At 36.8% G+C, this 25686-nt stretch overlaps 1 protein-coding gene across 2 annotated transcripts in view; it reads left to right on the top strand.

Moving 5' to 3' along the window:
- LOC150103869 (ATP-binding cassette sub-family A member 2-like) overlaps positions 1-25686 on the top strand; it is a 975482-nt gene that overhangs the window by 769234 nt on the left and 180562 nt on the right. For both annotated transcript variants that reach the window (XM_090397162.1, XM_090397161.1), the window contains exon 39: positions 890-1010. In XM_090397162.1, coding sequence (XP_090253288.1) covers positions 890-1010 — 121 coding nt within the window. The remainder of the gene's footprint in view (positions 1-889; positions 1011-25686) is intronic.

The following is a 25686-nucleotide window of genomic DNA, read 5'->3' as shown; positions in this document are numbered from 1 at the left end:
AGGAAGTTATTATCCCTCAATGACATACAGAAAGATTTAAGAGGGGGGGGGGGGGTATTGAGTTGTTTGTTGATGATGTAAAACTGGGGAAAGCAATAGTTTAGAAATGTGATGTAGATATCCTGCATGATATCCTGCTAGGGACTTTGGGATAATGGTGGAAAAGAGTTGAAGTTCAGATGGCATATTGCAAAAGCTGTTAAAATAGCTCAAAGAATTACTTGGATGTTGAAAAACACTCTAGCAAGTAAAGATAAGGAAGTTATTATCCCTCTTTATAAGGCTATGATTTGGCCATATCTTGACTTCTGCACAGATTTAGTCACCTGAGTTTCTTGGGGAACAGAGATGAGTGACCAAGATGGTGACAGGTCTGTGGAATACCTCCTACAAAGATAGGTTGAAGGTTTGTGGATTACAAAGTTTAGTTGATAGGTAGAAAAGAATAGACATAATAGAAACTTTTAAGATAGTAAAGGGATTTTATAAAAATGATGCAAGTGAAATTTTTTCAATATATGACAAATGGTCAGAGAACTAGGGATCATCCATAGAAGTTGTGTAAGAGTGTGGTTAGTAGGGGTGCAGACCAGATTTTTTGCTTGAAGAGTGTTGAGTGAGTGGAATGGATTGCCAGAGTTGGTTGTGAGTTCCCTGACAGTGAATGGATTCAAGGAGAGGTATGATGATAGGATTTGTGTGAATAGTGGTTGATTTTGGTCTCCCCGATAAGTCTCCTGACTCCATTTGCCATAAAATAATAATAATAATAATAATTTTAATAATATGTTGTGGATACTTTTTGACGTAATGTTTTTCATTCTTGAATTCGTTAATTCTGAAATAGTTTACCACATACAACAGATCCTTAACACTTGAAATTTTATAGGAATGTTGAAATACCAACTGGTGACATGATAGATGATGATGTTGATGTAGCAAATGAACGTCAAAGAGTTTTAAGTGGGCAGGCGAGTTCAGATGCTTTACAACTGGTAAATCTTACCAAGGTAAAATTTTACAAATTTTTTTCTTAATAATTTAGTTGAATAATCACATATTTTTATCAAGACATCTCTACTACATTTGTGGCCAAACATCTTGAGGTATAAATAGTTTCTGAAATTTCTCTTTGTCTCTTGTTTCTCGTTTATCTTCTCTCTGTTAAAGATACCAAGCTATTTTAAACCTGGTTTTACTCCATTTCCCAAGTAAGCAAACAGACAAACAAGTCAAGTTTGCACCTGCAAGTGTTGCAAGTCTAGCTGATCCTGCACATAGTGCAAGACCAAAGCAACTCATAGTAAAAGTAAAATAACCCCTGATCACTAATCGTAATATTTACCCTTAATGCAAAGCACATCTCCTGGAGGAGATGTATGATGCTTTGTATTAAAGCAGGGGGCCACAACCCAGACCGGTTTTGACCTTTATTGAGGTCTCATCAGTGCGAGCCAGGCTAGAAATACCAACATTTTAGTAATACAGTGCTTATAAGTATTTTGCCAGAACAAGTTACCATAAGGTGTTTTAACCTTATTAAATAAAAATCTCACCCAAGGTAAAATACTTTCTACATTTATATCTTCTCCTGAGATTTTTATTTAATAAGGTTAAAACACCTTATGGTAACTTGTTCTGGCAAAATACTTATAAGCACTGTATTACTAAAATCTTGGTATTTCTAGCCTGGCTCCCACTGATGAGACCTCAATAAAGGTCAAAACCGGTCTGGGTTGTGGTCCCTGCCTTTAATACAAAGCATCATACATCTCCTCCAGGAGATGTGCTTTGCATTAAGGGTAAATATTAAGATTAGTGATCAGGGGTTATTTTACTTTTACCATGAGTTGCCTTGGTCTTGCACTACGTGCAGGATTAACTAGACTTGCAACACTTGCAGGCGCAAACTCTTGTTTGTCTGTTTGCTTACTTGGGAAATGGAGTAAAACCAGGTTTAAAATAGCTTGATATCTTTAACATTTATTATACCCAAGGTAAAATACTTTCTACAATTATCTTCTCTCTGTCTCTCAACAAAATGTTCAAACTTTTTAGAGATATGCTTGGCAGTTTAGAAAGAAATGATAATGTATACCTCTACTGACATAAATATAAACATGAAAATAGTATATATTCCAATATAGTTTGTAAAAAAGCATCTCTCATGCTTTTGATGTCATCACAAAAATTTTTACCTGGGTACTGCACTGCACATGATGATGTATAGCTTTTCTATATAATAAAGCTAGTAATATCAGGAATAAGGAAAAATTAAGACATATTCCGGTAATTGGACCACATTTTTTTTATTAAGTTAATTTATTTATTAATTACCGGAATATGCTTTATGAACTTCTAAACCACAGAAACCTCCACTTACAAAGAAAAATTAGTTTAACTTTCATAGATATATATGATTGAAAAGTATTGAAATTAATGAATCATGGTTGACAGAAGTTTTTTCCTGAAAAGAATGGATGTTGAAGGGTATGTCCTGTGTTCAGATTTTGAGCATAGAAAATTAGGACTGGGAACTGTTGCTTATGTTAGCACAATTCTACCTTCAATTCCATGTGCAACATAAGTTTTGTTCTTGGTGTTCTACTCATGCAGGATAGAACACTGAGGATGGAAATGCTGGTTTTTGAGAGCATATAGTGTGAAGTAAAAATAAACAGGATATCAGCATATTTAGCATAGTATGAATGAATACGAGACATACAGAAATGTTTTATCAGACATAGAGAAAAAAATTGTAGAAAAGAGCAGAGCTAAAAATGATGCTTAGTAACTGTTGCGGGTTGTAGTTGTATGGAAATACTTCTTGCAGAGGTCTGTTCCAAAGTATGGAGGTGGATGGAATAAAAAAGGAAGATGAAAGCAGGTTTGGTGTGTTTACATTGCACAGTAAACAGGTTGGCCAGCTGCTGCTCTTCTATTAACAGCTGCAACAGAAAATGGAGGAATGATGGTTGCCATTTCATTGAAGCACCTGTAAAATAGACACAGAGCTGAAATATTGCATCTGTGAAATAAAAATTGAAATGAATCTGTAAGAGAGGGATCATCTATGAGCCAAATTGCTTTCCTCTGGATGGCATCAAAATTTTTTAGAGAAGTTTTGGGTGCTCCATCCCAAATATATGCCTCAATACAAAGATATGCATAAGTTCATATGGACAGAGGTGAAAAATTGCATAGAAACTTAATAACTATTTTTCTTTTCAATATGATATTCATTTTTATCCTGCTCAAAATTAGTGATTACTTCCTATTTAACACACAAGAAATAAGATGATGCCATAGAACAAGAGAAAAGACTCATGCTGGCTCGGATGTTGCCCTGTCAAACAAGGTCCGCGTTCTCAATCGAGTAATCAGGGTTGGATCGAAAAATCAGTTACTGAAAACAAAGACAAAAAAAATCAAACTCAGGCATGTAAAGGATGGAATATCAATTGGTACATGGAATGTCCATATTCTCTGGGCAACTGGAAAATTGCAGTGGCTTCAAGAAAAAATGAAGAAATACAGATGTGATATATTGGGTATTTCAGAAATGAGATGGTGGACACTGTCAGGAGAATCAAATGATAGAAGATTTCTCTGGTCTTGATATTAATAGACCAGAAATGGACCACAGGTTAGTGATTGCGAATATAAGACTAAAACTGAAACAGAAGTACAAAGGAAAGTTCCAAAAAGCTAGAGACATCTCAAAATTAAATGAAGACAGGCTAAGAACAGCATATCAGAACATATTGGAAACTAAGCTTAAGACCCCAAGTGAAAAACAAAATATAAATACAAGAGCAGAACAACTGACTACAGTGCTAAAAAAAGCAGTAGAGAAAGTAATTCCTGAAAGAGAAAAGATCAACAAGAAATGGATAACTCGGGAAACCTTAAAATTGGTACAAGAGAAAAGACAACTGAAACTTAAAAGAGATCAGAGGCAGCAGATGAGTTATACCATCAAAAATGCAATGAAGTATGGAAAGCAGCAAGATCTAATAAAGCCAAATGTTGGAGGACCAGTGCAAAGACATTGAACAGTACTATGGAGAACACAAAACTAGAGAGGTCTACAAAGTTATAAGAAATGTCAATAGGAAGTGGCAAACAAGATCAGTAGCAATCAAAGATGAAGATGGTAAAGTATTGATAGACAAGACCAAAATCATACAGATGGACAAGATATTGCAGCAAACTATATAAAAATCAATTAAATAATACTGCACAGAAGTAATCAAAGAACTAAAAGCAATCTCTCCACCAGCAGAGATCTTTGAAAATTACGTCTTGGAAGAGGAGGTGAATAGGGCTATAAAACTTCTCAAGAACAACAAGAGTATTGGAGATGACAACATAATAGGTCAGATGCTAAAATATGGGGAGAATCAGTTGTAAAAGAAATGCATAAGCTATGTAATGAAATATGGAGATCAGAGTATGCCCCCAAAGAGTGGAAAAAATCGGTGTTTGTTGTTCTTCATAAGAAAGGTGTGATATCTTGATGTCATTTTTGGTGCATTCTAAAGGCAGTGCTTTAGAATGCACCAATTACAGAATTATTGCATTAATGAGTCTTCTTGGCAAAATGCTGATGAAAATACTAACAGAATCCCTGAATGGGTCATGTGGAGGCACATCTTCCTGATGAGCAAGCTGGATTATGAAGAGATCAAAGTACAGTGCAACAAATGCTCACACTAAGACTAATAGCAGAGAAAGCTCGAAGAAAGAACAAAAAGATATATTGCTGTTTCGTGAACTTCCAAAAAGCATTTGATAATATTGGCCAAAATATAACATGGGTCTTGGAATCCTATGGTGTGGACAATAAATTGATCTGCCTACTGAAAGATATAAACAGCCAAGCACAAGCAAAAATCGGGATAGCAGGTGCGACTGGAGATTGGTTTGCCACTAGTCAAGGCACAAGACAAGAGGACCCAATATCACCCATCTGGGAAGAACACTAGATAAGATTAAAGAAGAAAGTGGAGGCATTTCAATAAATGGCATGAAAATAAACTACCTCTGCTTTGCAGATGACATTGCCCTGATTGAAGAAGATGCAGCAAAGCTGGAAAGGATACTGCAAACACTATACACAGAAGGAATAAAGATATGGACTAAATATCAACTTTGAAAAAACTAAAACAATGATATTTGAACAACAGGAGTTACTGAAAGTTACTGAACAGAGTTACCATAGACAGATTTCAACTGGAAAATGTGGAACACTTCACATATCTTGGATGCCACATGATGCATGACTTGGACCCCAAAAAGAGATAAAAATTAGAATAGCCAGAGCAACAACTATTTTAAAAACCATGGACAAAATATGAAAGAGCTGAGCTATAAAGATGCAAACTAAACTGCATGTTGTAGAAACCTGTATCTTCAGCAGCATTCTCTATGGACGTGAGGCCTGGGTACTCCTGAGAGAATCTGAAAGGAGGATATTAGCATTTGAAAGAAAGTGCTATAGAAAGATCTTGAGAATAAGCTGGATCCAGAAAGTGAACAATGAGGAAATCTATAGACGAATACAACCAAAAGAAAACCTGATCCAAAATAATTAAAAGGAAACTACGTCCCTTTGGCCATATATGTCATATATGTAGAACGAACGATGAGAAGAAAATAGAAATGCTGCTGTTTGGGGTGATTGAAAGAAAGAACAAAAAAGGAAGACAGACCATACAGAGAATGGGGCAATGACATTGTCAAATGGTGCAGAAACTCTATACACAAACTGAGGCATCTTGCACAAAATAGAATGCAATGGAAGAATCATATCAAGATGGCATCAAACACCTATGGGCATTGGACCGATGGTTGTTGTGGATGATGATATGTGATATCTTCACACTGGATTTCAAATAGGAAGTAATCATTATTTAGTTTTGAGCAGGACAAAAATTAATATCATATTTAAAAGATGAAGAAATGTATAAACAACTTGTGTTAGTGAACAAAAAAAAAAAAAAAAGAGAGAGGCTATTATGGGTGATTTTAATTATGGCAGTATAGATTGGAATGAAGAGATAGCATTTCGGAATAAGGAAAATGAATTTCTTGAGTTTTTGACAGATAACTATCTCAGGCAGCATGTAAAGAAGGGCAAGTGAGGATCGAGAGTTTGAGATCATCATTTCATCAGAGGATGTATTTGTGAATGAGGTTTCACACTTTTCCAGTTGGTGAGAGTAATCATGAAGTGATTACCTGGGTTGTGGCTAGCCATATGCAGACTTTTGTGAGGAAAGGATATATGTGGAATTATAAGGCTGGTGATTATAAGAGGCTTAGGAGACAGCTTGGAGCTATAACATGGAACGAGGAGTTGAGTGATAAAGAAATAAATGCTGCATCACAAAGAAATACATAACAGCATCGGTGTATGAATGTATACTGAAGGCCCAAAAGGCTGAATAAGGTAGGTGGAAAATGGATAAATGAGGAGCTTAAGCATGAAATCTGGAAGAAGAAGAAGGTACTTTGGAGGCAGTACAAGATGAATAATGGTGATAATCAGTTACATAAAGAGTATAAAGAACAAGCCAGGAGAGTGACTCAGTTAGTAAGGAATACAAAAATGCAGAAATTGGCAAATCAGGCAAAGAAGTTTTTTTAGATATGTGGAAAGTAGAAGGAACAATGATCATGGTAAGATGATGTTAATGGATGAAAGTGGTAGAATGGTGACTGCTCTAGAAGACATTGTTGAGGTATTCAGGGATCAATTTATAAGGGTGTTTACAAGATGGAATCATGAGAAACTTAAGTGTAGACAACATAGGAGAGGATGGCTTAATTGTGAGTGAGCAAGGAGGTATTTGAAGAAATTAATAACTTCAATTTCAATAATGCAATAGGATTTGATGAATGGAGAATATACTTTGAAGGGATTTTGAATGAAGAAAATGCAAGGACTCACAGAGAAGATGGGGAGCCTTATGAGGGGATGGTGCAGAACATTAGTACAGTGGAAGTGAAGGAGGCCATAAAGAGGATGAAGAATGCAAAATTGGCGGGCCCTGACAGGATCCCAGTGGAGGCATGGAAGACATTGGGGGAACAGGGAATTGACCTGCTGTGGGACCTGTTAGTAAACTTTTGTCGACAGGAAAACATACCCGAGGAATGGAGGGAAAGTACTCTTGTCCCCATCTACAAGAGTAAAGGGGATGCACAAGACTGTAAGAATTACAGAGGAATAATGAAAATTCTAGAAAGGGTTCTTGATGGAAGACTGAGGAAGGAAGTGTAGATTGCAAAGGAGCAATATGGCTTCATGCCTGGTCAATCGACGACAGATTATATCTTTGGGTTACAGCAGATGATGGAAAAATTTTGAGAGAAGCAACGGGAGCTACATCTTGTATTTATTGATCTGGAGAAAGCATATGATAGAGTGCCAAGGCAAGAAGTCTGGAGGTGTCTGAGGGAGAAGAAGGTACCAGAGAAATATGTCAGGTTGGGGCAGGAGATGTACAGAAATGTGAAGACAAGAGTTCGGACCTGCCTGGGAGAGACAGAAAGTTTTCAAGTGACAGTTGGCTTGCATCAAGGGTCAGCATTATGTCTGTTCCTGTTTAATATTGTGATGGAGGTAGTGATGGTGGAGGTGAGAGAACACGTGCCTTGGACTATGTTGTATTCAGATGACATCATGCTATGTGCAGAATCAAGAGAAGAAGTGGCAGCTAAACTGGAAAGTTGGAGGAAAGTACTGGAAGAGAGAGGTATGAACTGAGCAGAAGTAAGGCAGAGTATATGTGTTGCAAAATGGATGGCAGCCAGGAGACAGATCTGTAGCTGGAAGGAAGTGTCATAAGGAAGGTCAGTGATTTTAGATACTTAGGTTCAACAATGAAAGAGGATAGTGAGGCTGAGAAGAAAGTGGGATGCAGGATACAAGCAGGATGGAGGAATTGGAGAGAGATGGCTGCAGTTCTATGAGATAAGAGGGTGCTGATCAATCTAAAAGGCAAAATCTACAGGACAGTAGTGAGACCAGCTATGATGTATGCTATGGAAACTGTGGCTCTGAGGAAAAATAACATCAGCAGGATGGAGGTAGCAGAGATGAGAATGCTTAGGTAGATGTGCCGTGTGACTAGAAAGGGCTCTCTGAGAAATGACTATGTAAAGGGAATGGTGAAAGTTACGTACGTAGGAGCAAAGATACAGGAGGCAAGGTTGAGATGGTTTGGTCATGTGATGAGGAAGGAGGACACGTATGTGGGAAGAAAGGTCGTGTAGATGGATGTGTAGGGGAGGAGGAAGTGCAGGTGGCCAAAGAAGAAATGGAGGGAGATGGTGGAGGAGGACTTGAGGATGAAGAACTTGGATGTGGTTACAGCCCAAGACAGAAGGATGTGGAGAAGACTCGCTACAAACAGTGACCCCTACTTAAGTGGGACAAGCTACACAAGAAGATTGGCATGCCTGTTTAATAAGCATCTTACAACAGCACTGATTCCAAATGAGTGGAATGAAGGTAAAATTGTTCCACTGCATATAGGTGATGATCAGGCTTTAACTTCAAATTATAGGCCGATATATATATATCTGGAGTTGTGGTGTAGGTACCAGAGAGAGATCATTGAGAAGTAGGATACAGAAATGGGTTGATAACAGCAGTATTCTGTATGGTTATCAGCATGAGTTTGTTAAAAGGAGATAATGTTTTACTAACTTTCTGATATACTATAACAAGGTGACAAATACCTCGGACACGCGAAATGCATATACAGTGGTCTACTTGGATTTTGCAAAAGCTTGTGATAGACTGCCACACAACAAACTATTAAATAAATTGAAACAGATGGGATTGCATAACAAACTTCTGAGTTGGATCAGTGATTGACTGTCAGGTATGAGAAAGTTGTATATGGGGATTCAGTATTCTGAAAGAGGAAGGTCACTAATGGTGTATCACAGGAGTCAGTTTTGGAACCATTGTTGTTCATTTTGTATATTAATGATATTGGGATGGGTTTAACTAGTGATATGCAGCTGTTTGCAGAAGATGCAAAATTAGGAAGAGCAGTGCAGAGTCAAGTGGATGTTATGGGCTTATAGAAGGACTTGATAGAGTGCATGAATGAGCAGTTAGGTGGAACTGTCAGTTCAGTGTTGTAAAGTGTAAGGTTTTGAGAGTTGCTAAGCAACAATGAGATGCATTGTATACACTTGGTAGGGAAACTTTAAAGGAAGTAGAGGAGATGAGAGATCTATGAGTGATAGTGGACATGGACCTGAAATTCTGAGGCTACATTGCACAAATTATGAAGACGCCACATCGGATAATGGCAATGATGCAGAATACCTGACATGCAGAAATAGAGAGGTTATAATGCCATATATAAACTTTTGATCAGGCCTCATATGGATTATTTTGCACAGAATTGGTTACCAGGTTTTTATGGTGATGATATGTTGGAAAGGGTCTAGAGAAGATTCACAAAGGTGGTCAGTTGTCTTTGAAATGTGTTGCATGAGGACAGATTGAGAGTGTGTAAGTCGCAAAGTCTCGTGAATAGGAGGAAGGTTATCAGGTTGACATGAAAGAAATTTTTCATAGAATGGGGTGTGGAGAACAAGAGGCCATCAATGGAAACATTGAAGAAACACTGAACAGAGAAGTGAGGAGCATGTTCTTTGCATGGAGAGTGTTTGGTTAGTTGAATGCATTGCTTGAGTGTGTTATGAATGTCGACACATTACATCAGTTTAAGGCACTGTTGGATGAGCATTTTGTGCAATAATCTGTACCTCCCACGATGAGTCTCTGACTCCATGCAGGTTGAATGATAGTAATAATGAAATAGTTACTAAATTTTCATGCATTGTTTTAGCTCTGTGTCTCTTCTACATTTTTTACTTCTGAACTGTATACTCAACAGTGAAAGAATTCGAAAACAAGAACCTTGGAAACTCAGTGGATAAATCTGAAGAAAATGTTGGCTGATTCAAACCAGGGTAGATTTATTATTATTATTTAGAACTTCCATGGAGTCACAAGATTCATTGTGGTAAGCCCATCTTAGACAACACAGTCTATCACACCAGTCCTTAAACTCATTGAATGTTTGGGTTCTTACTAAGATATCAAGCAATGCATTCCATGGTCCAACCAATCATATGGAGAAAAGCCGAAAAAGCCTCATGTACACTTCTCTTCACAACTTCCAGTGATGGTCTCTTGTCCTTGATTCTTCTCCTTAGTTCTACTATGAAAGATTTTCCCAATGCTAAACCAAAAGAGATAATCATATTACCACTTTTGTCTTCTACCCACTAAACTGTATCCACATGCCCCCAGTCTCTTCTTATAACTAATATTGTACAGTTTTTATATTATTTTTGTTATATACCTCTATACCCTTTCCAAGGTTAATTTCATATCCCAATGACCAGATCTAAGAACAACAGTTCAGATGTGGGCCTGATTAGAGCTTTATCAGTATTGTAGTAATCGTCTGGGATTACTACAATACTGATCAACTTTTTTCACTGCCTTTGTGATATGTCCATGAACTTCACATTTCTATTAATCATCATCCCAAGATCCCTTGCCTCCACCACTAGTACATTTCCACCAACAGAGCATGAAGTCTCCCATCGGTGGATCTCAAACTTCAAAACCTTACATTTAGTTGCATTTAATTGACATCCTCCATTTTCCCATCTGTCTGTCTTATTTCAAATCCAGCTGAAGGACCACCATGTTGGCACCACTGCTAATAACCCTTTCCAGCTTCACATCATTTGCAAACAACTGAATATCCCCTTGCAATCCACTGACAATGTCATTAATATAAACGTTAAACAGTACAGCTTCCAGTACTGATCCCTGTGGAATCCCCAATTGTGACCTTTTGCTTCTTCATTGATACCACTCCCTCATGCACAACTCTCTAGTATCTATGAAACAGCAAATCTCCAATTCACTAACTTGATATCTAAGCCCACATGCTATAATTTAAATATCAGCTTATCATGTGGCATCCTTTCAAATGCCCTTTAAAATCTAAAAAAATGGTAGTACATGCCTTTCCTTCATCAATCACATGTTACTTTATTATAAAAGATAATTAGATTACTAAAAAAACAAGTGGCCTTTACCAAATCTATGCTGACTCTCATTTATGCATGATAACATTGATGCAGACATGCTTGAGAAGAGGGTAAGAAAAACTTCGATGAGAAACTTGGTGAAGAATCAAGAACTAGATTCAGGCCAAATAAGGATTGACAAGATCAGATTCACTTTAAAACAAATAGTCGAAATAAGATAAAATTCACTCACTGACTTAAATATCACTATCATATCACCTCTTATCCATTAAACTATGAAAATCTACATTTCTTCATCCTCTTTCAATATCCAGCATTCCAGACTCCTGATATCACTCTTCTCTGAACCCTCTTCACTGTTTCCGCATCACATTAAAAACCTGGTGACCAAGTCTGAGCACAGTAGTCCAAGTGTGGTCTGACCAGTGCTTTTATACAGTGGCACAACTACCTCCTTATCCCAACATGTTAGAGTACCTTGCACAATAGCGGCACTACAATGTGCAGTCTTTGCAACATGCCATCTAAACTTCCTAAATCATTCCTAAATTTCAAATCTCATTAACTTCCTGTAGTAGAGCACTGTCAATATAGCATGCAATCTTATGTTTCTGTGCTCAAAAATGCAACACATTGCACTTATTAATATTAAAACTACAACCCCCACTCCTTTGTCCAAGCCATCAGGATTATTGTGGCCTATAACTTTCAGACCAGAAAACGACAAAATAAACTGTTTGCAGAATATGAAAGTTTAACTCAAAAAGGTTTATTTGCCAATGCTGTACTCATCAAATTGATGTCTGAGAGATAACATGACATCATACTTCAAAATGGCAACTGTTCAAGAGAAAGCAAAATGTGCATGTACTTTGGTTTAGTGAAACAAAGTCCGTTATCACAATGCAACGTCATTACAAAACTCAGTATGGAAAACATCCACCTTCAGATAATGCTATCAGATGTTGGTTAAAGTAATTTCAAGAAACTGGTAGTGCTCAGCACCAAAAAGAAATGAGAAAACCAAGGACTTCGCAGGATGATGCTGATTGAATCCAGGAAACATTTTATCAATTCTGTGGCTTCCACGCTCCCCCAATATTACGCTGCTTGATTTCTTCCTGTGGGGATACATGAAGGACATTGTTTACCAGACCCGTGTGACCTTCCTCAATGAACTAAAGATGAGAATTGTTGCTGCAATAAAAACAGTAACACCTCAAATGAGGGAAAGCATTTGGAGAGAAATTAATTATCACTTGGACATCTTACCTACCACGAAAGGCGAGCATGTTAAAGTTGTTTAGCATTCTGCAGTATTGATTCTCTGAGAAATAAAACTTTTTTTGAGCTAAACTTTCATATTCTGTAAGCAGTTTTATTTTGTTATTTCTGGTTTGAAAATTATAGGTCACAGAAACCCCAATAATAATTTAGAATCACCACATATATTCAAATTTTCCTGAATGGAATTATTATCAGCTGTGCTACTGACAATTCTCCGCAACTTTTCAACATTAGTGAGCAACGGAAGATCCCCAGTCAATCCACATAATATATCATTTATACAAACAAGTTAAACAAGAGGGGCCGAAGAACAGAACCCTGGGATATGCCATTGGTTGCCCTTCTTTTTTGAGACTGCGCCATTATACACAACTTGCAGTTATCATTCAAACAGGAAGTCTCTTATCCATCTAACCAATATACTATTTATTAATTAAAGATGCCAATAAATTGTATTCTTGGTTTTCATTCCTTATCCAAATGTAAGTGAACAAAGCTTGCACATGAAGTCACTTCACGACTGGACAACTCTTATATAGAAACTAATGATTCTCGTAGACAGGCTTATACGTTGGTTATGCATTTCTAAATAACTTAGGGAATTGAAACAACGTAGATCCGAATATAAATTAAATAATATTTTAATAGATATTTCCGATATTTCGGCAATGTCACATTGCCATTTTCTAATTTCCCCCGATATCTCAGCCCTATTTCAGTTCACAATGAACTCAGGCTATTTCGTTTGGCAGGGAAAATTCTACAAACAAATAGAGGGGACAGCCATGGGCTCACCACTCTCACCACCCTTGGCCAATTTCTTTATGGAGACCTTTGAGGAAAAAGCCTTAGCCTCTGCCCCACAAAAACCAACCATATGGCTTCGCTACGTTGATGATGTGTTCGCTATTTGGCCACATGGCTCTGAAACACTTCTCTCCTTCCTTACACACTTAAACAACCAACACGCCAGAATCAAGTTCACCCTGGAAAAAGAGGAAAACAACTGCCTCCCTTTCCTAGACACACTAGTCACCCGCCAGCCTGATGGAACTTTGGTTTTCTCAGTTTACAGAAAACCCACCCATACAGGCAGATACATCCACCAACAATCCCACCACCCCCCCTCACAACAATATGGAGTGGTAAAAACACTATACAACAGGGCTAAACTAATCTGTTCTAACGACATAGCCCTTAACACTGAACTAAATCACATCCTCAACACTTTCGCAGCCAATGGCTACCCCCCCCCCCAAAAAAATCCAAAAAATATTAAAACCTACAAACCACAGCCCCCTCCTTCCCCCCCTCCACAAAAAAGATTACTCTAAATCCATCACCATTCCCTACATCCGAGGCACCTCAGAAAAAATTACCAAAATTCTAAAAAAACATGACCTCACCTCCTGTTACAGGCCTCACAGAAAATTGGCATCCCTTATCCGCTCTACCAAAGACCAACCACTTCCCCTAGACCTACCTGGTGTATACCAGGTCCCTTGCAGTTGTAAACTGTCATACTTTGGCCAAACAGACAGGACAGCGAATATCAGAATTTCTGAACACAAGGACTACATCCGGTTTTACAAGTATAGCCATTCTGGTCTTGCAGACCATGCTCTGGATACTCGCCACAGAATACGGTGGAAGAAAGCAACAATAATACACCGGAGCAAATATAAATTCGAAAGATTATTTATGGAATCAGCCTCTGCCCTAAGAAACTCTCCAAACCTCAATAAATTTGGTTGTATGCGACAGCCCCAAATTTGGGAGGCATACATCAGCAGACCTTCAGCCCAACGGCCAAGAACGCCTACTTAGCCTTCCAGAGGGCACCATCAGGACTTCTAGGAGAACGATAGCTTCAAATCTTCATTCTTAGTTACTGTATTGTTATTGCCTTGTGTGCACCTGCCTTTTTGTAAGTTCCTTTAGAAAATGGCAATGTGACATTGCCGAAATATCGGAAATATCTATTAAAATATTATTTAATTTATATTCGGATCTACATTGTTTCAATTCCCTAAGTTATTTAGAAATAGAAACTAATGACTTTGCATTAATGCCTTAGTATTCCATAATGCATTGCACATATCCTTGCAGACATGTATGATGCTATGGAATATGAGAAGGGGCCACTACCCAGATCAGACCCAGAGGTGGTGATACTAAGGTGGAGGTAATGGAGAAGTCATATTTACCTGTACCAGTTGCCAAAAGGTGTCACACCTTATTATTAAAATTCTTTCGATTAGAGATAAGTTGATGGAAGTTTTTTAACTTGGTTATACTATAAATTAGAGATGCCAAGAAATTATATTCTTGCTTTCATCATTAGTCCAATTGTGAAGTGACTATATGTGCAAACTTTCTTTGCTTACACTTGGATAAATGATGTAAGCAAGAATATAATTTCTTGGCATCTCTAATTTATAGTATAACCAAGTAAAAAAACTTCCATCAACTTATCCCAAACCAAAGAATTTTAATAATAAGGTATGACACCTTTTGGCAACTGACATCGTGAAGTGACTTCAGGAATTCACTTAACATGAAGTGAATTCCTGTCCACCTTTTCCAAAGCTATAGCTTAATCGATTTCCTGTATGTCATACTATGTTATATTTTATAACATAGTATGACAGTATTTTCGTGGAAAGGCTTAGACGTTGGTTATGCATTTTTTACTAAGTAATTTAAGGAAATTACAACGTCACTAGGATATACATTAAAATAAATTTTAATATACTTCAATATGTCTTGTTCTTAAGTTTCTTGAAAATGGCAATGTGACGTTGCCGAAATATTGAAGTATATTAAAATTTATTTTAATGTATATCCTAATGAGGTTGTAATTTCCTTAAATTACTTAGTAAAAAATATGACAGTATTTATATTTACTTTATATTTTTTGCACTAAATTGACAATTATTATCTTTTTTCCAGACTAATGAAATTATTGTGATTTAATTTAAATCAATAATAGTGAAGTTATTTCACGCACAAACTTTGTTTGCTTACACTTGGATAAACGATGAAACCAAGAATAAAACTGCTTGGCATCTTTAATTTATAATATAACCAAGTGAAAAAGCTTTCAATATATATCTCTAATCCAGAGTAGTTTAGAATAAGCTGTTACACCTTTTGCACTTGTATATGGAAATATAACCTCTGCATTACTTCAACCTTAGTATCACTTCTGGGTCTGGCTCCCACTGATGAGACTTGAATAAAGGTCAAAAGTGGTCTGGGTCACTACCCAGACCACTTTTTTTGGTCTGGGAAGTGGGAAGGCCCATAATGCTATGCATTATACATGTCAGTAAGGATATATAGGTTGCATTATGGGATACTAAGACGATTGATGTGTAGTCATTAGCCTCTATATACAAGTAGCCCAGTCATGAAGTGACTTCGTTCACAAACTTTGTTTGCTTACACTTAGATAAAGAATGAAACCAAGAATATAATCTCATGGCATCTGTAATTTATAGTATAACCAAATGGAAAAACTTGCAACAAAACAATATACAATCTGTTTTCATTGTCTACAGCTTGTACACTAACTTATCATGTGGCAGTCTATCAAATGCCTTTGCAAAGTCCAAGAATATCACTATATGATTCTCCATTATCTAACACTTGTTACCTTGTAATAAAATACAAGTAAATTGCTAAAACAAGATCTACCCTTTGCAAATCCATGCTGACCATCATAAAGTATATTATATCCATCAACCTAATCTTGTATTCTATCTCTTCAACACCTTGACAACAGCCAACTGAAGTTATGCAGACTGGTCTGTAATTGGATATGATTGAAAATTTCTGGAGTGGTACTTATTTTGCCTTCTTTCCAATCCTTAGGAACCTCATCCACTGCAAACCTTTCATTAAATAGCAAGGGCAAGGGCATAGCTAACTGTTGTGCACATTCCGTAAGAATATGTGGTGATATGTCATCCATTCCCACAGCCTTATTGACATCTAAGAGCCTCCATAGCTCAGTCGGTATAGATGAAACCCTTTGGTCGGAAAGACCTGGGTTCGATTCCCTTCCATGATGTGAGGAATCTTTACTGATCTCTTTCGAGTAAAGATGAGTTAGCTGGTCTCATACAGAGGTTCTTTCACTAGAGGGTTTTTTCACCCAGAAACTCATGTTTTTCATCCCTTAGAACTGTAAACACACAGATTTACAGTCATAAATACTTAACCCCTCATTAGGGGGGCTCAACCAATACTATGGAATGGATGAGGAACAGGAGGAAGCCCTTACAAATAAATAAATTCACATCTAACCCAATAAACACCTAATACACCTCTTATTCTTTCCACATCACATGCTGTAACCATGTCTTTTTGGTAATTAAATTTGAATGCCTATTTGAAAAGGAATAATAACACAATAATTGTCAGAAATAATGAAGTAGGTAATATACCATTTTTATTTTTGATTAATATTTGGCTCTTTTTAGTTGTTGTTGTTGTTGAGTCCATTGAAGAGCTTCTAGATATTCTTTTAGCTTCTTGGTGAGAGCAATCATGTGGTATTGACTTGCGAGGTTACAAAATTTGTGGATTTCTCTCTTAAGAAAGGGGTATATACGGAATTACAGGTTAGGCAATTATAACAAGCTTCAGAGTGAGCTTGCATCAGTCCCATGTCAGAACATATTGCAGGGGAAAGATGTTAGCAGTGCATGGAATAAAATCAGTGGGTATCTGAGGAAGGAAATATCAGATTGTGTCCCCATGGTCAGGAAGACAAGAAGACAAACAAGGTAGGTGTTAGATGGATGAGTAGTAGTAGTATCATGCTTGATCTGCAAAAAAATAAAATGTTATGGAGAATTTACAAGGAGAAAGGCAATCAGTACACTCATGAGCAGTACAAGGCTCAAGCTGTGAAGGTTATCAGCATAGTAAGAAAAGCAAAATCAGATTATGAGAAGACCTTAGCCAAGGAGGTCAAGGGTAATCCCAAAGAGTTATTCCGCTATGTGGCAAGTAAAAGGAAGAATGACTTCTGAAGGATAACCTTAGTGGGTACTGATGGTATCGAGGTGACCAATTCAGATTTAATAGTAGAGTTACTGAGTGGTCATCATCATCATCATCATCAAATTCCTGCCATGTACCCTCAAGGGGTGTACAGGATATGACAGTACTACATGAAAAAATTACATCATTACTAACTTCCTATCTACAATTTTCCTCCAAATCAGTCTGTTACTTGTCAAGACTCCAACATTATCAGATTTTATATTTCTATTTTATATGTCTAAGGCACTTTGAATACCATATCAATCCACCTATATCTTGGTCTTCCTCTGGGTCGTTTTCTTGCCAACCTGGCAGAGAACATTTGTTTTGCTAATCTTTCCTCTACCATTCTATTTAAGTGACCATACCACCTGAGATTAGCTCTGCTAACGCATTCCTGGATGCTGACAATGTCAAGTTCTTTCCTAATATCCTCATTTTTAATATGATATTGCCATTGATGCCATCTGTTCACACCTATAAACTTTCTCAAGACTCTCATATCTGCGGTCTCTAGTCTTTAGTCAAGTGTTTTACTTCTGACCCAGCTCTCAGATCCATAAGTTAAAACTGGTTTGAACACTGTCTTGTATACAGCTAATTTAGTGTTCCGACTAATTTCTTTCTTATTCCATATGAATTTATTCAATTGACACCAGATTTGCTGATTCTGTTGTCTATTTCTATATTTAATTTAGAAATTAAATATAGAAATAGAAAAACATTTCAGCTACTTCATGCCTAAGTAGCTGAAATGTTTTACTTGTTCCACAGGTTCTCCATTCACAACACAGTTGACATTTTCAATGATTCTGCCTATTTTCATTGTCTTTGTCTTTTTATTGCTGACCTTCATACCATATCTATTACAACAGCTATTCAATTTAGTCAGAGAATCTTGCAGACTTGTAGCAGATTTATTTAGAAATATAACATTGTCTGCATAAAGCAAAGAGCTGACATTAACATCTCCAATTTTGATATCATGTTTAATACCACATTCCTTCATAATGTGATCCATATAGATAATGAATAACAGAGGGGATAATGTACATCCTTGTCTCACACCAGATTTAACATTAAACCATCTTCCTGTACTTCCTTCAATTCTAACTGCTGACTTACAACTCAAATAAAGACTAAGTATTGCTTGATATAATGCCCCATTGACACCATATAACTGCAGCTTATTGAATAGCTTCTCTCTTGGCACCTTGTCATATGCCTTTTCCAAATCGACAAAACTTAAATACAGATCTTTGTTATATTCCCATGCTTTCTCGACTATTTGTCGTAAAGTGAAGATCTGATCCTGACAGCCTCTATTTGGCCTGAATCCAGCTTGTTCTTCACCAAGCTTTTCTTCCACAATTCTTCTCAACTGTTTCTCAAGTATACTTGCATAGATCTTGCCAGGAACACTCAGTAGGGAAATACCTCTGTAATTCTCACATTCAGTTTTATTTCCCTTTTTATATATGGGTACCATGAGAGCTCTACTCCAATCATCGGGAATTCGTCCCTCTGTCCAGGCTTTCTGAACTATGCAGTGCAGCCACTGTAAGACTCTTATACCACCATACTTCAGCATTTCTGGTCGAATATCATCTACTCCTGCTGCCTTTCCACATTTCAAGCCTTTGATGGCTTTTTCTACTTCAAGTATGGTATGTATTCCTGACTGCATGCCTGGTCAGTGTTTTTTATCACTGTGCTGTCATCACTGCTTGTTTCATTTAGCAGTTTTTCAAAGTAATTACTCCATACTTCAAGAATATCTTTTTCTCCTGTTTTAATGTCACCTTTATCATCTCTAATTCCTTTTACATCCATTCCTAAGCTTCTTCAACAACCTCCAGAATATTTTGCCACCTTCTTGATATTTATTTTCTATATTCTTGCCAAAGTCCTCCCATGACTTTTGTTTAGCTAGTTTTACACACTGTTTAGCTTTCTTACATTTGTCTCTGTATTCTGTAAGAGTAAAAGCTGACTTATTTGCCAGGAATTTTTGATATGCTTTCTTCTTTTCCTTCACTGCGATTTAACTTCCTGTGTCCACCAGGGAGTTCTGATTTTTTTATCCTTGCACACAACCTCACCACATGCCTCTCTGGCAGAATCAATCAATGTTTTCTTCAGAGTTTGGCACTGAATCTCCATGGTTTGATTCCTGTTCTCAAACTCTTTCATTTTCTTTTCAATAATCTTTCTGTATTTTAGTCTACAGTTCACATCTGAGAGCTGCTCAAGTTTTATTCGCTTTAAAACTTTCTTACATGTTATTCTTTTCAATATGAAATTCAATTTTATCCTGCTCAAGACTAAATAGTGATCACTTCCAATTTCAATTCCTCTGTACAGTCTGGTGTCCTGCACCAGGGAGAAAACATCACTATCAACAATAATATAGTCAATGAGACTTTTCTTATTCCTAGCCTCTTCTCTCCATGTGAATTTGTGCACATTTCTATGTTGGAACATGGTGTTAGTAATAACCAGTCCATGTTCTGAGCAGAAATCCTACAGGTGTTTGCCATTATTATTAGCTTTGCTCTTTTCTCCAAATTTTCCCTAAATATTTTTGTATGTCTCACAATCATTTCCTACTCTGCTATTTAGATCCCCAACAAGGACCAACTTTTCGTTTTTCATTGTGTCAGTTGCTTTTTCTAAAGCCTCAAAAAATTCCTCTACTTCTACCTTAGTAGAACTTTCTGTGGGACCATAGGCACAAATAAGTCTCATTGTCCAGTTCCCCATTCTCATATTTGCCCACATTACTCTACTTGAAACTGACTGCCATTCAAGAAGATTAGCCTCGTATTTTGTGTTGAATACTTTGGCTACTCCTTCTTTTCCTTGATTGTCATTGTCTGAATATAACATTTTGTATTTATTGCTCAGAAAGATCTCACCAGTTTTGGTCTTTTTTGTTTCAGTCACCCCCATTATGTCGATCTGGTACTTATCTAATTCCTCAACTAGCTCCATTTCTTTGCCATTCAGGCTTCTTACGTTGATAGTACCGATCTTTAACTCTGGTGATATTGAGTTGGGGTTTGTTTTCAGATTTTTTCCAGTAGCTGACTTTTTGCTGTTCGTCCTGGTTCCCTGGCGAAAACAATGGGGGCCTTGTTTAACCGGGCGACGCCCCAGCCAGCATGAAATTTTGTCATGTTGTACCATCATTTTTTATTTTGGTTTAACCAATAAGAATACAATTTGGTCGGCTAAATCCCAAATTGCCAGCCCATCCTCGTTCGTTCACCACGAGAAGGTGAGGATTGGACATTAGGTCAGAAGCCCTGGTTGGTTCTCCGCATTCCTTTAAAGGCTATGTGGAGGTCTCCTCTCAGTTATACAGCTTTGACCCTTAAGCACCCCTTACTGAGTGATCACTTTTCAAAAGTCTATCACCCAAGTGAGAATATCTCTTTACCTGTAGCAATAACTAATCTGAGAATTGAAGTTAAGAAATCAGAGGTACTTAGTATATTGCAAACTTTAAATGTGAACACTGCTGTAGGTTTAGATGGAATATCAGCTCGTGTGTTGCGTGAATATGCAAAGGAATTGTTAATGCCTCTTACTTGCTTATTTAACTTAAGTTTGAACCCTGGTATGGTCCCTAGGAAGCGGAAGGAAGGCAAAGTAGTTCCTTTGCATAATGGTGGCTCTAAAACTGCAGTAATTAATTACAGACCAATCACCATCTCAGGAGTGGTGGTAAAAGTATTCAAAAAGTTGGTTAAAGATAAAATTCAAGAATAGGTGGATCAGGATATGATACTCTATAGGGACCAACATGGTTTTGTTAAAGGTTGATCCTGCCTTAGCAATTTATTAGCTTTTTATAATAGAATGACATCTGAGTTGGACAAAAGAAATGGCTACACAATGGTACTTCTGGATTTTGCTAAGGCTTTTGACAGGACACCCCATGGAATAGTGTTGTGCAAATTGGAGCAGATGGGGATGGATACTAAACTGGTGATATGGATAGGAGAATGGCTCAGGGAGAGATACCGAAGGTGGTGTATGGAGGAGCAGAGTTCAGGATGAGGCAGGTGACCAGTGGTGTGCCTCACGGCTCTGTGCTTGGGCCATTGTTGTTTAATTTGTACATAAATGATATAGGAAATGGCTTAAAGGGAGATATTCAGTTGTTTGCTGATGATGCAAAGTAGGGTAGGGCAATAAAAAATCAAGCTGATGTTGAGAGTTTGCTGTATGATTTAAATAAGATGGAAAAATGGGCAAAAGGAAATGGATATCAGTTCAATGTGGAAAAGTTTAAAGTTATACATTTTGGGATTAAAATATTAACAGCTGTGTACTACATTGATGGAATGGTACTCCAAGAGATTGATGAGGCTATAGACTTAGGGGTGTTGGTAGATAGGGAGATGAAGTTCAGAGGACACATTGCTAAGGTGTCCAAGATTGCACATAGGATTACTTCATCATTGAGAAACACACTAACATCCAGAGATTAAGAGGTTATTATTCCCCTTTAAAAGCATTGATACTTCCACATTTGGATTACTGTGCTCAAGTCTGGTCACCTGGATTCCTTGGAGATGAGGAGGTTGTGGAAAAGGTTCAGAGGAGAGTGACTAAGTTGGTGAGTGATGTAAAAATTGCTCCCTATATTGATAAATTGAGAGCTTGTGGATTGCAGAGGTTGGTTGATAGGCAGAAAAGAGATGATGGGATAGAAACATTTAAATTACTAAAAGGTTTTTATAAGAATGATGCAGGGGTAATGTGTCAGCTGTGTGATAGTGATGGAACTTTCATCCCTGGAAATTACAGAAAAGTGTGGTTAACAAGGGTGTGAGAACAAGATTTTTCACCTGGAGAGTGGTGAATGAGTGGAATGCATTGCCTGACTCAGTTGTGAGTTCTTCGTCTGTAAATGAATTCAAGAACAGATATGATAGATATTGTTTTAATAGTTTGGGTCTCCTGCGATGAGTCTACTGACTCCATAGAGATACCTGTAATAATAATAATAATAATATGACTTTGATCTGTAGAACTGCTTTGTCAATCTGTTGAACTTTGATGGAGTAGAGCTTTTCTCTACGGTTATTGTCAATTTTCTGTAGAGCAGCAACAATTGCTGGAGAAGAATAGATATGGACAGGTGTTAGTTCAACTCCTGGACAGTTCTTGCACGTTTCACATCTTCTACTGCCATCTGGCTGAATTTTCATGCCTTAGTCTGATGATGATTGTGGTTATTTCTATGTTTTCATTAATTTCACTGATTTCATTCTTCTTCTTCTTGATAGTTTGTTTTACCAATCTTATTTTGGCAACAGAGTTAGCGTCGTTTAGTGATAGTGGGCGTAAATTTTGAGGTAAGTATCTTGCTTCTTTGGCTAGTCTGTCTACTCTTTCATTGCCTTCAATATTTACATGGGCTGGTATCCATTGCAGTGTACAGTTCTTATTTTTCAAATTTGAAGTTGTTAGTTAGTTCATGAATTTCCTATGTGAGTTTTGTTATTCCATTTTTTAATGTCTCAAGTGCAGATTTTGATCCCTATAAATGAATTATTCCTTCTGCAATGTTTATTACTGGATTTGAGAGATAGAACTTGAGAGCTGTTTGTATGGCTGTTAATTCACAAGTGAAGTTTGAAGCTATTTTGCCAGCTCTGGTTTTGATTTGCATTTCCTCGCCTCCAGGTAGAGTTAGAAAAACCCCTGAACCTCCTTGGTTGAGTGCTTAATCAGATGATCCATCAGTATAGGCAATAACATGGTTTAGATTATTTAAGTGATGTATAGTGTCAAGTCCTTTCTTTTATTTTCTTGCTGTGAATCCTTTTTTTGAACAAGGTTCTAGATTTAAGTTTATCATTGTGCTTTTTTGTAGAATAGTGGAAAAGAAGGCTCTTTGCTTATATCAATGAACAGATGCTCTATGTCAGTCTGTTTTCTAATTTCATGATCTTTTTAGTACAAATTGGCATAATTAGGAAATGAACTTGACAAATTTGCAAATCTTTTAAAATGGGGTAGACAGTGATATTTTCACTGGAAAAACAAATACCGCTATAAAAATTTAGTTCAACTACACTTTTACTAACATTCGTTTTTATTTTGTTATTATTATTTTGTGACATCTCATCGAGGGAGGGCACTTACCCTACAAATCTTTGTCTCCACCACATAATTCACAACTACACCAACCACTACTACCATAATCCTCATCTACACCAATGTGATCTACTGCCCACCATCACCATCACTGGTATTTTTTGTCTATAAATTGCGTGTGTTCTGAAAGCTGATTTGTCTGTGCGTATGATGAAAAGCCCAAGTTTCTGGAAGAAAAAACTCTGCTACCTCTCTATGAAATCTGCTAACTCACCTTTAATTGAAAAAAAAAAACCATATAAAGATTCTTCCCATTACAACGAGAATTGAATTTAGGCCTTTTCCAGTTGAATGGTGCAACATACCATTGTTCTTCAACATTCAAAGCTAAAAATTCATTTTTTTACTGTTTAGTACTTTGTAGGGCCTCCTCTTGCCTTTATTACATCTTGGCATCAGCAAGCCATTGACAAAATCAATATCCTCATGGACACAACTGTCAATTCATGGTTCCATACCCATATAATGGCTTCTTGGATCTCTCAAAGAGTTTTCAGCATCTTTTTCTAGTGTATTTCAGTCTTCATATGGTACTACAAATTCTTGATGGGGTTAAGATCTGTGCTGTCTGGTCACAGTAGTTACTGAATTGAGTATTCATTGAGCCACTTATTATCCTGCAACAAAAAAAAAACTTTTGATGTACTAAACTCAATTTGTATGGTGCATTTTAAGTTTATAATAGAATTACTTAAGCTTTTTTGCCCTATGACAAGGATAGAGTCATTCTGAAAGATGCAGTTCATCCTTACTGTAAAGTGGTCTCTGATACTAGGCAGCAGTTCTTCTAAGTTTCTGGTATGCTTGTGCCTTCACTGAACCTTTTGTGAAATGCAAGCAACCCAGATCATCTGACTTACTGAGAATTTTACTGTTAACACCAGACAGTCAGGGTTGAATTTTTTCCCTGATCATCTTCCCACAACTACCATTGTGTCCTGCAGGTTAAACTTTTTCTTGTCAGGAAAAAAATTACTCTTTTCCACTGATAGGAGTCCATTTGGCACCATTTGAACCAAGTCAATCTCATTTTTTGATTAACAAGGGCTACTTTTTAGGGCATCTTCTTCTAGTATCTTATTTGACAGAGTATCATTCCCTGTCGAATAAGTCTTCCTGACAGTTACAGAGCTTGCCACAACTCCCATTTGTTCTTTCCACTCCAGATGACAAACGGCAATTTTTAAGGCAGAGCCACTTTAGAACTCAGTCTTTGCATGATATTGACAGTGGCTTTTGGAAAAAAGAGTATCCTGTAGGAAACTCTTTTAGTTACTTTGTGAGAGGAATTGCTTTCTTTATTCAAAGCTTGAATCACACTTTTACTGTGAAATGTTAACTGCACATAACTAGCCACAGTGATCTCGGCATAAAAATCAAAAACTTGCTCTTGCTGTTTGTTTATAGCATAAAAAAATTCTGATGCAACTATTAAATTATACAGAAACCATTGGGTATGATAGATGATGCAATACAACAAAATATCTAAAGATAAACTAATGACAATAACCATTTAACTAAAAATTATATTTATGCAGGATGATGTGGTTCCTATAAACATGAGTGTGTTAATATTTAATGAATTTTCTGTCGGCTGCGCCATTGTTAATGTTTAATGTGTATTATAAATAATATTTCATTTTTTAACAATTATTTTTATTTTTGACTCCGAGTGTCCCTATATGTTATTATATTTGCACAAAGAGTTCACTCCAATTGGTGCAATGACTTTAACTCACTCTTTCAGAATCCAACTAATCATTGACTCAATACCAAGTACAAAATAAACACATTTAATAAAACTTGAAACAACATATATACACTTCTAGTAAAAATACATAACTACAACTACAAATTATATGGATCCAAGGCCTTATAAAAAAAATATAAACTTACTCTTAAGACAAAACACCTTTTTTTTACAATCACAAAAAAAATGTTCATAGTCTTATTCTCTTCCTGTTAAGGCTCTTTCCAGAAGTTACAAGGTTCTGTACTTCATTTTTTAGGATCCCTTTAAAATTCTTTTTTTGCTGCCTCACACAAAACAAAATCAAGTTCCTTCCT

This window comes from Typopeltis vanoorti, chromosome 8, assembly GCF_054136105.1.
Source record: "Typopeltis vanoorti isolate ZY-2024b chromosome 8, IOZ_Tvanoo_1.0, whole genome shotgun sequence".
Classification (NCBI taxonomy): Eukaryota; Metazoa; Arthropoda; class Arachnida; order Uropygi; family Thelyphonidae; genus Typopeltis; species Typopeltis vanoorti.
Note: the sequence above shows the minus strand (reverse complement) of the source record. Positions and strands in the feature narration are given on the sequence as shown.